The 13,723-nt window shown below is 51.5% G+C and overlaps 1 protein-coding gene and 1 pseudogene across 1 annotated transcript; both read left to right on the top strand.

Annotated features, from left to right (window-relative positions):
* Positions 1–445: 445 nt before the first annotated feature.
* Positions 446–2,109, top strand: SST (somatostatin). Its single transcript, XM_067301449.1, has 2 exons — positions 446–676; positions 1,596–2,109. The coding sequence occupies exons 1-2, from the start codon at positions 539–541 to the stop codon at positions 1,806–1,808; spliced, it is 351 nt and encodes a 116-aa protein (XP_067157550.1). The 5' UTR covers positions 446–538; the 3' UTR covers positions 1,809–2,109.
* Positions 2,110–9,117: 7,008 nt separating this feature from the next.
* On the top strand, positions 9,118–13,404 carry LOC106498001 (cytoskeleton-associated protein 5 pseudogene; annotated as a pseudogene).
* Positions 13,405–13,723: the final 319 nt, after the last annotated feature.

Here is a 13,723-nt window from a genome sequence, read left to right as displayed (position 1 = left end):
AATCCCCCCTCAAGAGGACCTTTGGGGGCCGTTTGCAGTTTCCTGGACTCTGCGGACATTTCTCACCCGACGGGGTGGGCAGCCCAGCCAGAGCTCGGGGCTTAGGCACCGGAGCCCCTGGGGACCCAGCCCCCCAGGAAGGAGGCACACCGGGAGGCCAGACCCCCGCGAGGGCTGCGCACAGCCAGGGCTCCCCCCCACCGCTTGCGGCTGGGGGTGGGGGCCGAGCAGGGGCGGGGGCGGGGGGGGCCAGCCCCCTCACCGCGGGGGGGGGGGGGGCAGTTCAAAGCGAAAACCCTCCGGGGGGCTCCCGGGCCGGCCCCTCGGCTGAGCGGAGCATCCCCGGCCTCGCCGGCCCCCGGGCAGGGACCCACCCCCGGCGGCGCGGGGCGAGGGGGGCGCCCCCGCCTTGACGTCAGGAGAAGGGTTTATAAAGGCGGCCGGGCGGCCCGGAGATCCCCAACGCCGGAGCCGGAGCCGCCGCGGAGCCGCCAGCGCCTCCCCGCCGCCGCCTCTCCGCGCCCGACCCGCCGGCGAGATGCTGTCGTGCCGCCTCCAGTGCGCCCTGGCCCTGCTCTCCCTCGCCCTGGCCCTCGGCACCGTCTCGGCCGCCCCCTCGGACCCCCGGCTCCGGCAGTTCCTGCAGAAGTCCCTGGCTGCCGCGGCCGGGAAGCAGGTGAGAGCCCCGCGACGGGGCGGGCTGCGGGCACCCCCAGCCCGGCACCTCCCGGGCACCCCGCCGGAGACCCCCGGCACCCCCGCTGCAGACCCCCCTGCTCCCCGCTGCAGACCCCCCGGCTCCTTGCCGGACCCCCGGCTCCCCGCTGCAGACGCTGCTCCCCGCCGCAGCTGAGCCGGCACCGAGCTGCCGGGCAGGGAGCTGAGCTGGATGGGCTGGGGCAGGAGGGACCCCCCGGTCTGCCTTGGTGCTGGGGGTACCAAGGAGCAGCCAGGGACGGGGTGGAGGGCAGAGCCTGGTGGAGCTCCAGGAGATCCTCCACAGTGCTAAACCGGGGCAGCTCCTGAGGGGATATGGGGAGGGTCTTGGGTCATGGCAAGGGGGCAGCCAGGGTTTGCAGGGAAAAGAGGAAAAACAGCCCCCAGGGAGAGAGTCCCCCCTGGCTCAGCCTGCCCTGTGAGCACGGGGACCTGCACTCACTTCCCCATTTAACGGCTTTCCCAAAGACCTGCCCCATGTCGCATTAGCAGCACGGTTCAGCTTCACGGCATCCTTGTTGAGTCCAGCCCAGTGAGCGGGACCAGTGGGCAAGGAAGAAGAGACAGGGTGGTGTGCGGGTGAGTTATTTCCCTGCCACAGCCAGAACGTTGGTTTCTTTGAGACGCCAGGTAGATGTCAGTGTGCGGTGGAGGTGCTTGGTGATCTTCTCCGGCTTATTTTGCAGGCACAGCTGCTGCATAGCAGCTGTCGGTCTGGACTGTGTTTGGAAAGATGTGGCTTCCCTCTTCTTTAAGAGTTGTGTGTGTCTCTAAGCTTGGCGCAAAGGTGTTTTAGAGGGATGCAGCACTGAGCCCCTAAAGTCAAAGGCTAACTGTGCTCTCTCTTCCTCTTCCTCTTTCTTTCTCTTTTCCCGAAGGAACTGGCCAAGTACTTTTTGGCAGAACTGCTCTCAGAACCAAGCCAGACAGAAAATGAAGCCCTGGAGTCTGAGGACTTGTCCCGAGGGGCTGAGCAGGACGAAGTGAGACTGGAGCTGGAGCGTTCAGCGAACTCAAACCCCGCTTTGGCACCTCGGGAACGCAAAGCGGGCTGCAAGAACTTCTTCTGGAAAACGTTCACATCCTGTTAGCTTTTGAAACCCACCTTTCCTCCCCATTCATTCCTGCCTTCTTCCTAGTCCCCAACCCTGAGCAGAACCTTCACCACAAGAGGCGAAGACTGTAAATACATGATCCACACTTATGGTGAAATTAAACAAGAAAAATTTGAGTTTGATTTCAAGTTGTTTTAATAAAACTTTCTGTTCCAATTGTACACAATTTGCTTGAGTTGTGATTTCTGACTATTTCTTTAATGACATGCACCCTGCAACTCTCTCAGATGTACTATTTTTAATTCTTTGTTGCAATAAAGTTTATGTTTCAAATGGTGATGCTGAGAGTTGTTAGTCACTGAGAAAACCTAACTAACTCACTTCTTTGAAATGCCTGTCTTTGAAATGCCACCCATCTCTGGGCAGCAACAGCAAACAGCGGTGCAGCCTCCATAAACATATATACACACACACACAGAGTATCTCTTAAAGTGAAGGTTTTTTGCTGGGATTTTCTCAAGAGACCTAGAGGCACAGTGGTATGTTAGACATAAAATGCCCATAATTGTGGTTGAGTCAAAGTCACAATGCTGGCACTTCTGTCCTCCTTCCAGTATAGAGGATTTACCCGCATCACCAGAGACTTCATTATAAATCACAGCTGTGCACTACGAGTGACAGGGATCACAGAAAGGGTTCATGGTACAAGTTTACCCCACACATACATTATTCACTTCACAGCCACAAACACTAAAAATGTTTTCTCTCCTGGCATATTTTACTCATGTAACATCCCTGACAAACCCTGCTTTCTAAAACTCTTTCAAAAAGTTCTCCTTTGTCCTACTGTGCAGGGGGAGGTTTTGCATCTCTGTAGAGTCAAGTTGTTAAACCCATTTCTATCAGTCTCTGTCCACTGAGTAGACTGGCTGCAGCAGCTTTCCTACACACTACATCATCATTAACGACAACATTAGAAGGGCCAAAAGGGCAGGAGATGCCATCAGGAAAAAGAGGCACTTTTCTCAATGAAAAAGAAATTCTTCAACCTTTTCCAGAAAGTCTCTTCTCTTTCTAGCCATGCTGGTTTGTGGCTCACATAATCACGAGCAAGTTAGAGATGTAAAGTATGATTCTGCATGTGGGCAAGTGTCATTTTGATGAGAATCCATCACTACGGAGCAAAGCTAACAAATATTTTGTAGCCATCATTTCTGAGAGAAAGTCTAAGAGTAGGGGATCTTCGGGAGGTATTCATGGGCAGTGGACTGAGCATGAACACACGTGGAGGTGGATTTCCCAGCTGAGTGCAGGTTAAGTTGCCTCTGGTCTGTGCTGAACGTGGCTCTTCGTGGGGTGTCATACTCAACAGATCATGGGCTGTTGTCTTCATTCTGGGTCGGCAATTTCTTTCCCTACAGGTGGGGGTTCATGACATCTGAGGGTGGGGAGTGTGGATCCCTTCTCACTAGGAATTGCAGTGGCACCAGCGAAGAAATCCAAGCCCTGCCATGCTCTCTCGCAGCAGGACTCAGCTGGACTGAGCCAAGCCGCAACAGGCAAAAAAAACAGGCAAAAAAACAGGCAAAAAAAAAAAAAAAAGTCCTGTGCATGGGATGGGAAGCTGCTGGCACTGGCACAGCTGAGCACCAGAGGTAGGGCTGGGGCTGTCCTCTCCTCCTGGATCAGAGCATCCACAGCTGTTGCCTGTGCCCCAGCAGGGCTGAGGGCTCCCACTCCCCACCTGGCCACTGCTGGGGAAGCCTGTTCCTGCACCAGCAGAAGCCTTGCTGTGGCATGATCCTGTTCCTCCCCGGCCCTCTCCTGTTGGTTCCGCCGGATCCCACAGGGTGGGCTCTGGCCAGGCAGCTCAGCAGTGCATGGGGACAAGCACTTGGGACAGAGTCTCTTCTTGCCCTTTCACTCTAGCGTGTGGAAGGAAAATGTCATGCCAGCCTGAGCCACCAGGTTGTCCCAGGAGCATCATTTCCCCACGCTGTCAGGAGCAAAGGGCAGCAACAGCCCTCAGCAGGGACCACCGCCGGTGCTGGAGTGGACCCCACCAGATTTTCTCCCCTGCAGGATCTGCAGCAAAGAGGGAATCAGAGCTGTGTGGTAGCTCCTGGGACCTGCCTCTCCTCCCATCCTTGCAAGAAGGGTAGAGTAGGGCTAGGGCCTCCCGAGGTGATCCGGGGAAAGGCACTCAGTCCCTTGCTCTGTCCCTGAACTTCTGCTCCCCTGTGTGCACTGGAGTTAACAGCACTACCTTTCTTGACGGAGCTGGACTCATTGCAGACTGGGAGATCTCGGAGAACGGAGAAAGGCACGATGATTCTCACAGCTCTTTGGGGGACGGGGAAGACACTAATGGTGGCTGGTACACAGGACACTCTTTTTACACCCTGGACACTTGTGGCTGGTGCAGCTGTGGAGGATGCAGTATTAACTCATCTCTGGGAGAGACCAGAGGGGTGAGAAAGGGAGCCCCTTTGACAGTGTGGAAACAGGCTCTTTGAGTGGAGAGCAACAGCCCTAGGTCGCACCTGATCCCTTTGCTGCTACATATCATCAAGGGAACAGATTTTAAGGGATTAACTGAAGCAGAGCATTCCCTATCCCTGGCTGCTTGCTCTTGCCTTAGCAGAGGTTCCCCAGAGCTTCCAAGAAAACCAGCTGATTCCTCAGTGCTGAGACAGCCGTAAGACAGGAGCTGAAGGTACTGAAAGGAGCTGGAAGTGCCAAGGACTTGAGTATTCTTATGTGCTGAGTCCATCTTTCACGGGATATAAATAGATCACTACTTGCCTGAGGTTCTTCCTCTTGGTCACTATGCTCAGACAGTGCTTTGAGGGGAGTTTAATCCTGCCAGTTGCTGGAGTGAAACCCATCACATACAGGGATACAGAAGACCCTCAAGCACAAGCAGGAACTAAATACAGACTGATTCACATGCTCTAACACCAGCTTGTTTCAGGAATGCAGCTGGCATCATGGCACAGCAGCGTCTGTGAAGCTTAATGAAGATATGCTGGGGGAGGCATGAGTGAATGTCTTCAGAGGCAGAAAGACAAACCTGCTGCTTCGGCCAACTCAGGGGCTCCTGGAGGTTGGGGAGACAGCTTCCAGGGCATTAAGGTACAGTATCACTGTGTATAATTGTACTGCAGTAGCGCCAGCCATCCCTGGTGCTGGGAGCTGTACGAACACGATGCAAGAAACAGTCTTGCCCTGCAGAGCTAAAAAGACTGAAAAGACAAAGCAAGATGTATGGCTTCTCTTTGATAGATGGGAATTATGCACTAAAGAGATTTAACGGCTATATTTAATCCCTGGCTACACAGCCACGAAAGTGAGCGACTGCAGTGTCTTGGACCAGGAGGACTCTTGCTAGGTGAGATCAAATCTGGGATGAGAGCACATAAGTATGAGTCAGCTCGCGTGTGCCAGAGCTGCCACAGTTCAGTTTTCAAGTGAGGTTTTTGAGTGAGGTCTCTGCCCTGGCCTGGCTGAGCATGTACCGAATGGGGGGAGTTAGGGGTTGTGATGTACATGCAGAACTGATTCATTTCTCCTGTTGCACTTGGTGTCACCGGCAGGTATCCTCAGCCCAGTGATTCATCTGAGACAATGCAGGGAAATGTCTATGAGGAACCACATAAAAGGGCTTGAAAATGCCGGCCAAAGGGTTGCATTTAATGAAAACCAGAAAAGATTGTATAAGGCCTGGAAACAGACATCCCCCTAATGGGAAGTCAGTGATGATTTCAGCCCTCCCCAGAAGTAAACCCTCCTAGTAATGATGTCAGGGAAGGTCATTCACCCTAGCACACAGATCAGTCTTTTTTTTTTAATGTGAAGCCCAAACAGCTTGAAATGGTCCTTGCTGTGGTCCACAAGAAATGCTTCTGGGGTCTAAATTTCGTAACCTGGGTCCACTCTGGCATCAGGTTACTCCTTTTGGCTCTACACCTTGACTGAGATGTGCTGTCTTCAGTGCACATGTGGTGACTCGCCTACTTCCCATCACAGCCCTACAGTGGAAAGTCCAAGCGGGAGCTGCCTTTCCCAGCAGCCGGGGGAGGACTGCTGCTGTCAGACACTCACAGTGGGGCACTGACCCTCGGTCCGTCGCGTCCCTGCGCATGCTGCACTTGCTAACAGCTTTCTTTGACAACAGTGCTTTTGTGGTTATACTTCCCTGTGAACTTCCAGGAAACCCCCTGGGCTTGTTTTAGCTGTTTCTACAGTCATCACAAGAAAGGAAACCTCAGAATTAGCCCCGTCTCATTTCCATATCCAGGAGCACAGATCCTATGCTGGGGCACAGCTGGATATTTCCAGTCTCCAAAAGGCCTTGCTCAGAGCGGACATATCCAATTGCTTTGCTGTCTCATTACCAAGCACAGCGCTGAATGGGGCTCTCAGGCAAGCCTGGAGCGGGCTGCTCTGAAAAGAGCAAGAGTCTGGACCTGTACCCTCGAGCCTGACTATCTTGCACCATAAGAGGCTCCATGCTGTCTTTGCATTTATTCTGCCTCTGTTTCCCATCCCCTGTATTCTGTAACTCCTAGCAAGCATTAGAGCCGACTCACCATTGCTCTAATCCGCAGCCGCCAGGAGCATCTTGGACTCCCAGGGCTCTACTTTCACCACAGGAATCTTCTTCCCTTTGATCCTGTCAAATTCCCAGCACCTCTGGGGAGCACTGGAGCAACCTCCAATCTCCCTATATGGATTGACATCAGGTGTTTGGAAAGAAGTATTTGCTGCTGCAACCGAGCCCTAATTCTCTGGAAGCAGCAGGATGTTTATTGACCAGGGCGAAAAGCTATACTGAGGCAATAAAAGTTATTATGATAAAGGAACAGACTGTACTTTTCTCCTCTCTGAACACCTTCTGATTCTTTGACAGCTTCTCACCAAAATAATGTAATAAAACTACTTTACACTGAGCATTTTCTTCTCCTTTGTCTTTGTTTTATTAGTTAATCATTTGGTACTTTTTGTCAACACCTAATTACATATCCTAGAATAACTGTTTGGCCAGATGCTGTGAGTACCTCAGAAGACTTTTTGGATCCAAACCTCAGGAGATTTACCCCATAAATGACTCACAGAACACAAAAAAAATTAACAGGGTCTCAAAAAGCACCAAGTTCATTTCTTTCTTATACAGATAGAAAAAAAGCTAGTTTATGCCATGAACTAAGATTTCAAACATTGTCTGACAAAGGAACTCACACAAGTGGAGCTGGAAGTCATTCATCTGACAAAAAGAGTTTTGTGAAGGCCCTCCATATCTCCTATGGAGAGATTCCCTGAGAGAGAACAAAAAGATGCACCCGAAACCAGAGTTTGTTCATCACCTGTGCTGCCTGCAGGGGCAGGCAGGGAGAGTCGTGGTGCTGCACACATCTTCGGAGCATCCCTCCTGATGCCCTTGCTCCCCACCTCATCCTCGCTTGCAGCTCATAGTTTGCCACGCTCCCGTGCTCTCGGGAAGGAAACGTTCTCTGTCTCAAGCCCTGCCGCAGTGACAAAGCTATCCCTGGAGATGAGCCAAGAGATGCCCCCAGGCCTCCCTTGCTCCTGCCTCAACCCTTGTTAGGCAGGTCTCCCCCCGGGGCTGAGCAAAAGTCAGTAAATCCCTCACGCCCCGGTAATAAGCTTGGTGCCGCTGAGCCCCAAGGTAGAGGGTTTTCTGCCCAGCTCCCTTATACAGTGCTGGCTCTGTAGTCTACTTTCAAGGAAAATCTGTTCTTTTGGTCAGGATTGGGGTTTAAGGAAGAAAAGGATGCTGAGACTCCTGGAAACCAGCTGTCACATTTGTAAGGCTCTTCTGTAAACCTTTGCTGCTGCCTCTTTTCTTTCCTGTTTTACTTCTTATGCTCATCACAGTCTGTGATTCTTCCCAGAGGCTCAAATACAATATTTCTTTCCCTGTTGCTCTGTTCCCCATCCCCTGTTGCTGAGAGTGTGCAATGTGGGGGGACTCCTTGCTGAGGACATGCTGAAGAATGGGGTGCACTGCAGCCAGCAGAGAGAGCCAAAGAGCACAGATTGTCCTATTTATGGTCTATACCCGTGTCTACAAGAGCAGACACTCAGGATGGGTCTCCTCTGCACCAGGGGCTGTACAGACCCCTGACTACACCCCAGCACAGAAAGCAGGGCTGGAGGCAGGACTTCTGTAAATAGGAGCTTTTCCTGGAGCAGCAGTTTCGGGGGCCAGAGCTGTGTGAGGAAGCAGGCAGTGCTGGTGCACCGCCAAAGATTTTTTTCTCCAAATTAAGAGTCTGCTTTTCATTTCTAAATGACATTTCTCATGTCAAATTTGTCAGTTTTTATAGGTTAAAAGAAAGTTAAGTAACATGAAAGTAAATGAACTGTTTTATCTAGGATTAAACCCAGTGATTTTTATTCTTGTGATAACCTTTAAAAAATTGGTTCCATCTGAATCTTTTTTCCCTTGGTAATTTTGTTGTTGTTGTTCAGTCACTGAAACAACTCCTTATTCACTCAGTTCTTCCAAAACCTCACAGTCTAATCAGGAATGGCAGGGGCAGAGGGAGGAAGGTTTACGTCCATTTAAAGGATCAGGGAACAAGACGGCCCGTCATGGTCACACTCTGAAACAATGTGTGGCAGTCACTGTTTTCTGGAAGCCAAAGCTTTGGGCTGCAGGGAGACTGCCCTGCCAAAAAGTTGTGTTGCGCTTAACGAAATTGGCATGACTGATGAATACAAGCTGTCCGTGCCTGACTCACGGGCCAGCGAAAGCCTGGGTCTAGGCTGGGGGCTGCAGCCCGGTCCCAGCACTCCCAGACTGACTAGTACATCACAAGACAGCATCTTGCATAGCTTGAATAAACAACCTGCTGGAGGTAATGACAGCGGGATATGATGTTGCACTGATGCCTTGTGCTCCTGGCTGCAAGAAACAGCTCCCTCTTGCAGTCCTGGGTCTGGGTGGCCAGGGTGCACAAAGCAACACTTTCCTCCGAACCCCAAGGGGGGACTCAGCCTCGTTCTCCAGGAGATGGGCCCCAACAGCAACGGGGAACCCTCTACCACCATGCGTAGTTGCTGTGGGTCCCCAGCGCAGTGTCACCAGACTGGCACTGAGGTCACAATGGCCAGTGCCACATCCTCCTCTGCACATCCCACATCCTGCCAGGAGGGGCCCAAAGCTGCTGCCCCAGCACCTCCATCTCTTCCACATGGTGTGGGGGGAAGAACACCCAATGATATCCTCTTGCTTCTGGTTTAAGTCCTTGAAAGGAAGCCTGATCATCCCCAGAAGGATAGAGACCAACAGCAAATAAGAAAGTTGGGCCCAAGCACCATGTTTGAACTGGAACTCTCAGCAGAAGAGTGTGAGGAAAAGGCAGCAGCTGTTCTCCCTGAAACCTGCATGCAGCATTTGGAAAGCAGTGACTGGAAACAGCAGATTTCCAGCATGGAGACCCTTCAGAAGACTGTTAGAGAGATGAAGAAAAGCAAGATACCCTGCCAAGCCCTGGTGAGACTGCTGTCACAGAGAAGCAAGGAGACAAAGCTCCAGGTGATTCAGAAGAAACTTCACACCATCACCTTGCTAGCCAAGAAAGGCAACTTCTCCAGAACATCCGCTCAAACTGTCCTGGAAAATGTGGTGGAAATGGTGGGAGATGTGTTATGCACCAACAATGCAAAAGAAGCCCTGACAGCTATAGCAGAAGCATGTTCATTGCCTTGGACTGCAGAGAGAGCTATGTCATTGGCTTTCTCTCAGAATAACTACAGGACCCAGTCCACGATCTTGAACTGGATGGCAAATGCAATTATGGAGTTTGGCTTTGTGGGGATGGAGGTTAAGATGCTGGTCAGTACCCTGAAGGTTGCTCTTGCTGCTGTTCATCCAGATGTGCGGACATCAGCCGTCACCCTGCTGGGGGTTGTTCACCTGTACATGGGAGACTCATTGAGAGCACTGATAGAAAATGAAGAGCTGCCCCTTCTTCCCCAGATAAATGCTGAGCTGGAGAAGATGCGTGGGCAGATCCCACCAATTCCCTGTCGTGACAACCCCACACCATGCCTGGGTGACAGAACCCAGGAGGACCCAGAGGATCACAGAAGGACTGAGGCCGTAGACATTGGTGACAGGATCACATCAGAGCTGGTGTCAAAGCTGCAAGAAAAGAACTGGGAGGTGCAAAAGGAAGGCCTGGAAGAGGTTGCAGGCATCCTCGAGGATGCCAGATTCATCCAGCCGAACATAGGAGAGCTTCCAAGAGCCCTGAGGGCTTGTCTCTGTGACTCCAACCCCACCCTGGTACAGGCGGCCCTGAGGGTCCTCCAGCAATTGTCCACAGCCATAGGTTCCAACATCAAACAGCACATGAGAGACTTGGGCTTTCCCCTCATTGCTCTGTTTAGGGAGAGCAAAAGCAGCATGAGAGCTGCTGCCCTGGCTGCTGTGAACACCTGGGCCGCACAGACCAACATACTAGAGTGGCTGGACAGGGAGGACATTTCAGAGGATCTGGGGAAGGAAATGCCTTTCCAGAAGCAAGATCTGGTGCAGTGGCTGGCTGAACAGCTGCCCACCCTCCAGTCAGCTCCCTCAGACCTGCTTCAGTGTGTGCCTCACCTCTACTCCTGCTTGCAGGACAGCAATGAGTATGTGCAGACAGCCTCACAGGCAGCCTTGCCTTTCTTCATAATGCATCTTGGTTTTGAGAAGATGGCTGAAGTCACTAGCCAGCTGAAGGCAGCTGCAAAGGACCATGTACTTGCAATACTGGAGAATGCCAATGCCAGTCCATCAACCAAAACCCCTGTTCCTGTTAAATCACTTTCCAGACAACCTGGAGTCACCACTGGGGCCACCTCCCCCTCTGTCCTAACCACACCACCTGCAGGACCAGCCTTCTCTTCACAAACACCAGCTAAAGAGCCAGTACCGAAAAGCAGTGGAGGGGAGAAGCAGGGTCCCAAAGAGCCCAAGTCAGGAGGAGCAGTCCTGAAAGACAAGGGTGCAGCCAAGGGGAAAGAACAAATGAAGTCCACTCTGAAGGATGGTGACAGTAAACTGGGACCCATCTTCATCATTGTCCCCAGGGGGAAAGAGCAGAGAATGAGGGATGAAAAAGGCAGCAAAATGCTGAAGTGGAACTTCACTGCTCCTAGCAACAGGTACGTCGAGCAGCTGAAAGCTCAGATGAGTAACTGTGTGTCCAATAACCTTCAGGTAGAAATGCTTCACTCCAGCTTCCCACACCACATCAAAGCCTTGTCCATCATGGCCAGGCATTTAGAGAAGGAGAAGGAAGGAGTCATCAGCTGCTTGGATCTGATACTGAAATGGCTCACCCTGCGTTTCTTTGACACCAACACATGGGTGCTTATCAAGAGCCTAGAGTACCTCGATTTGCTGCTAACCTTGCTGAGCCAAGAAAAATATCAGCTGATGGAGAATGAGGCCTCTTACTTATTTCCATATCTGATCATGAAGATGGGGGAATCAAAGGAAGCTGTCCTCAAATTGGTGCACACTGTCCTGAAGAGAATATGTCTGGTCTATCCAGCCAGCAAGGTGTTTGGCTTCCTCATGGAAGGGGTCAAGTCCAAGAATGCTAAGCAGCAGGTAGGATGCCTGGAGGAGGTGGGTTATCTCCTTGAAGTATATGGCCTAGATATATGTGAGCCCAGCCCTGGCAAAGCCTTAAAGAGGATAGCTGCCTTCCTGAGAGATGACAACAGTTCTGTTTGCAGTGCTGCCTTAAACATTATGGTCATAGTTTGCAAAACTCATGGGGAAGCCATGTTCGAAATGGTTGGGAATCTTCCCGAAAAATACATGAAAATGCTGGGACAAATTGCAGAACGGATACCCGCTAAGCCAGCAGTCTCTCCAGCACAGCATCTCTGTGAAAAACCTCAGCAGGCTTCAACCACAAGATCTGAAGTCACCTATCAGCAGGCAGGAGATGCACCCTCAAAGCTCAAACTGACCTGCTCTCAAGGAGGAAATGTGGATACTGTGGATATGGCTCCCCAGACACTGCCACCAGATGTAGACGAGCATGAGAGCAGGCTGTTCACCAGAAAATCCAACCCCTTTAAAATGAAGGGTATCATTCATCTAGACACCATCCCTGAATCTCAGATCCTGCCCATTTTCCCAGACACTGATAACACATGTCATAACATCACCTTAACCATTAATTCCCTTATTTGTCACATTAGCAGTGGTGACACTGACACCAGCATCCAAGCAATGGTAAAAATTAAGGATATCCTGAGAGAGAATGACAAAGTAGAGACCATGTCTGGACACATTAACCAGTTCCTTGAAGCGACCTTCCATCAGCTCAAGTTTATTCACCAGCAAAAGGAAGCAGAGGAGAAAATGGAGAAGGACCAAGTCATTCTGCTGTGTAGCTGCATCATCCAGGCCATGATGTCTCTCTTCCAGGAGGAGAAACTGGCCCATGAGGCCTCCATAGAGGTGCTTAAGGATGTAATTCACAATCTCATTACCTTAATGCTACACTCCCTGGTGGGGGATCTGGAGGAAGATCAGAAGCTCATACAGTCCATTAATCTCCTCTTGAAGAGGGTTTTGGAAAAATCTGACCAGACAAGGCTCTTTCGTGCCTTGCTCAAGCTGCTCCAAGACAACCTGACCACCAAAGGCAGCCCAGACAAGTTCTCTGACCTACTGGCCAAGTGCCTGTGGAGGACCACACGGCTTCTCCCAGGCACCATCAACACCATCAATCTGGATGAAATCCTGCTGGATGTCCACATACTCCTGAAAGCTCTCCCAGATGAGAAAATGAGGCAGTGCACAAACAAACTCCCACTGCGGGCTCTGAAAACTCTACTGCACGCCTTATGCAAGCTGGAAGGTGTGGGGATCCTAGACCATCTCACCCTGATTGAGGACACATCTGAGTCTGATGTAGAAGCCTACCTACGAAAGGCAATCAGACCTATTGCCAAGCAGGTGACAAATGAAACAACTGTAGGGGCAAGGAAGGATGTCCCCCATAATAACACCCAGGCAACTTCAGGAGTTGAAAAGGACAAAGCAGGTGATGTCTTGGAGGGCATCTTCCAGAAGATTTGCTCCAAGGAAAGCTCGAGGGAAGGTTTAGAGGAGTTGTATGAATATAAGAAAAAATTCCCTGAGGCAAAGTTGGAGCCTTTCCTAGGAAACCTCTCCCTCTTCTTGCAGAGCTATGTGAAGCAAGGCCTGGCCATCATCCAGACAGAGCAGGACACCAGAGAGCACATTTCTCCTCCTCCCTCAGGGATATCCCCTCATGTGGAAGGATCTCCCCTTAGACCAACAGCAATCCTGGGAGGGACCACAAATGAGGAGGAGGTGACACCATCAGGCCACCTGGAAAACCTGCCATTTTCCAGGCAGCAGCAACATGAGCTTGAGAACACGACGGTTCACAGTAGACCCTCTGCCAGCCAGCTCCCCTTGGAGGATGAGGATGTCGTGCCTCTCCCTCCCTTCCAAAGATGCACAACAGCAAGATCCTTAACGACACGAAGAACCATGAGCAGAGATACCACCAGAACTAGCAGCCAAGCTGCTGGGTGTTTTATCACTGGCCTCAGAACTTGTTAGCCCTCTTCCATACACTCCTCAACAGGCAGATGACATGAATGGCTAAAAAATAAAGAAACAACTCTAGCATGAATATCAGGTGGGTTATCTGTGAAATGTCGTGTTGGGGCCTGCATCCGCAGGGCCTGCAGATCCCAAGAGCTGGTCCAAGTTGCTGATTGTTGTTCTGAGCAGCCAAGAGCGGGGACAGGTAGCACTGGGGCAGAAATACTTGGGTGGGGAGCATTAAAAGCATGTGCACCCCTAGAAAGGTGTCCCTCAAGCTCTGATCTGGGCTCCTCTGGTGAGCAGGCAGAGCCTGACCCATTCCCCAAAGGGT

Source organism: Apteryx mantelli, chromosome 9 (assembly GCF_036417845.1).
Source record: "Apteryx mantelli isolate bAptMan1 chromosome 9, bAptMan1.hap1, whole genome shotgun sequence".
NCBI classification, from domain to species: Eukaryota; Metazoa; Chordata; class Aves; order Apterygiformes; family Apterygidae; genus Apteryx; species Apteryx mantelli.
The sequence above is the reverse complement of the archived record's forward strand: the minus strand, read 5'-3'. Positions and strand labels throughout refer to the sequence as shown.

What these genes read in the sequence shown, in the direction of transcription:
- SST (XM_067301449.1), top strand. Translation starts at nt 539, where the DNA reads ATGCTGTCGTGCCGCCTCCAGTGCGCCCTGGCCCTGCTCTCCCTCGCC. An exon ending in CTGCCGCGGCCGGGAAGCAG is followed by an intron (nt 677 to 1,595) that starts GTGAGAGCCCCG and finishes CTTTTCCCGAAG; the next exon opens with GAACTGGCCAAGTACTTTTT.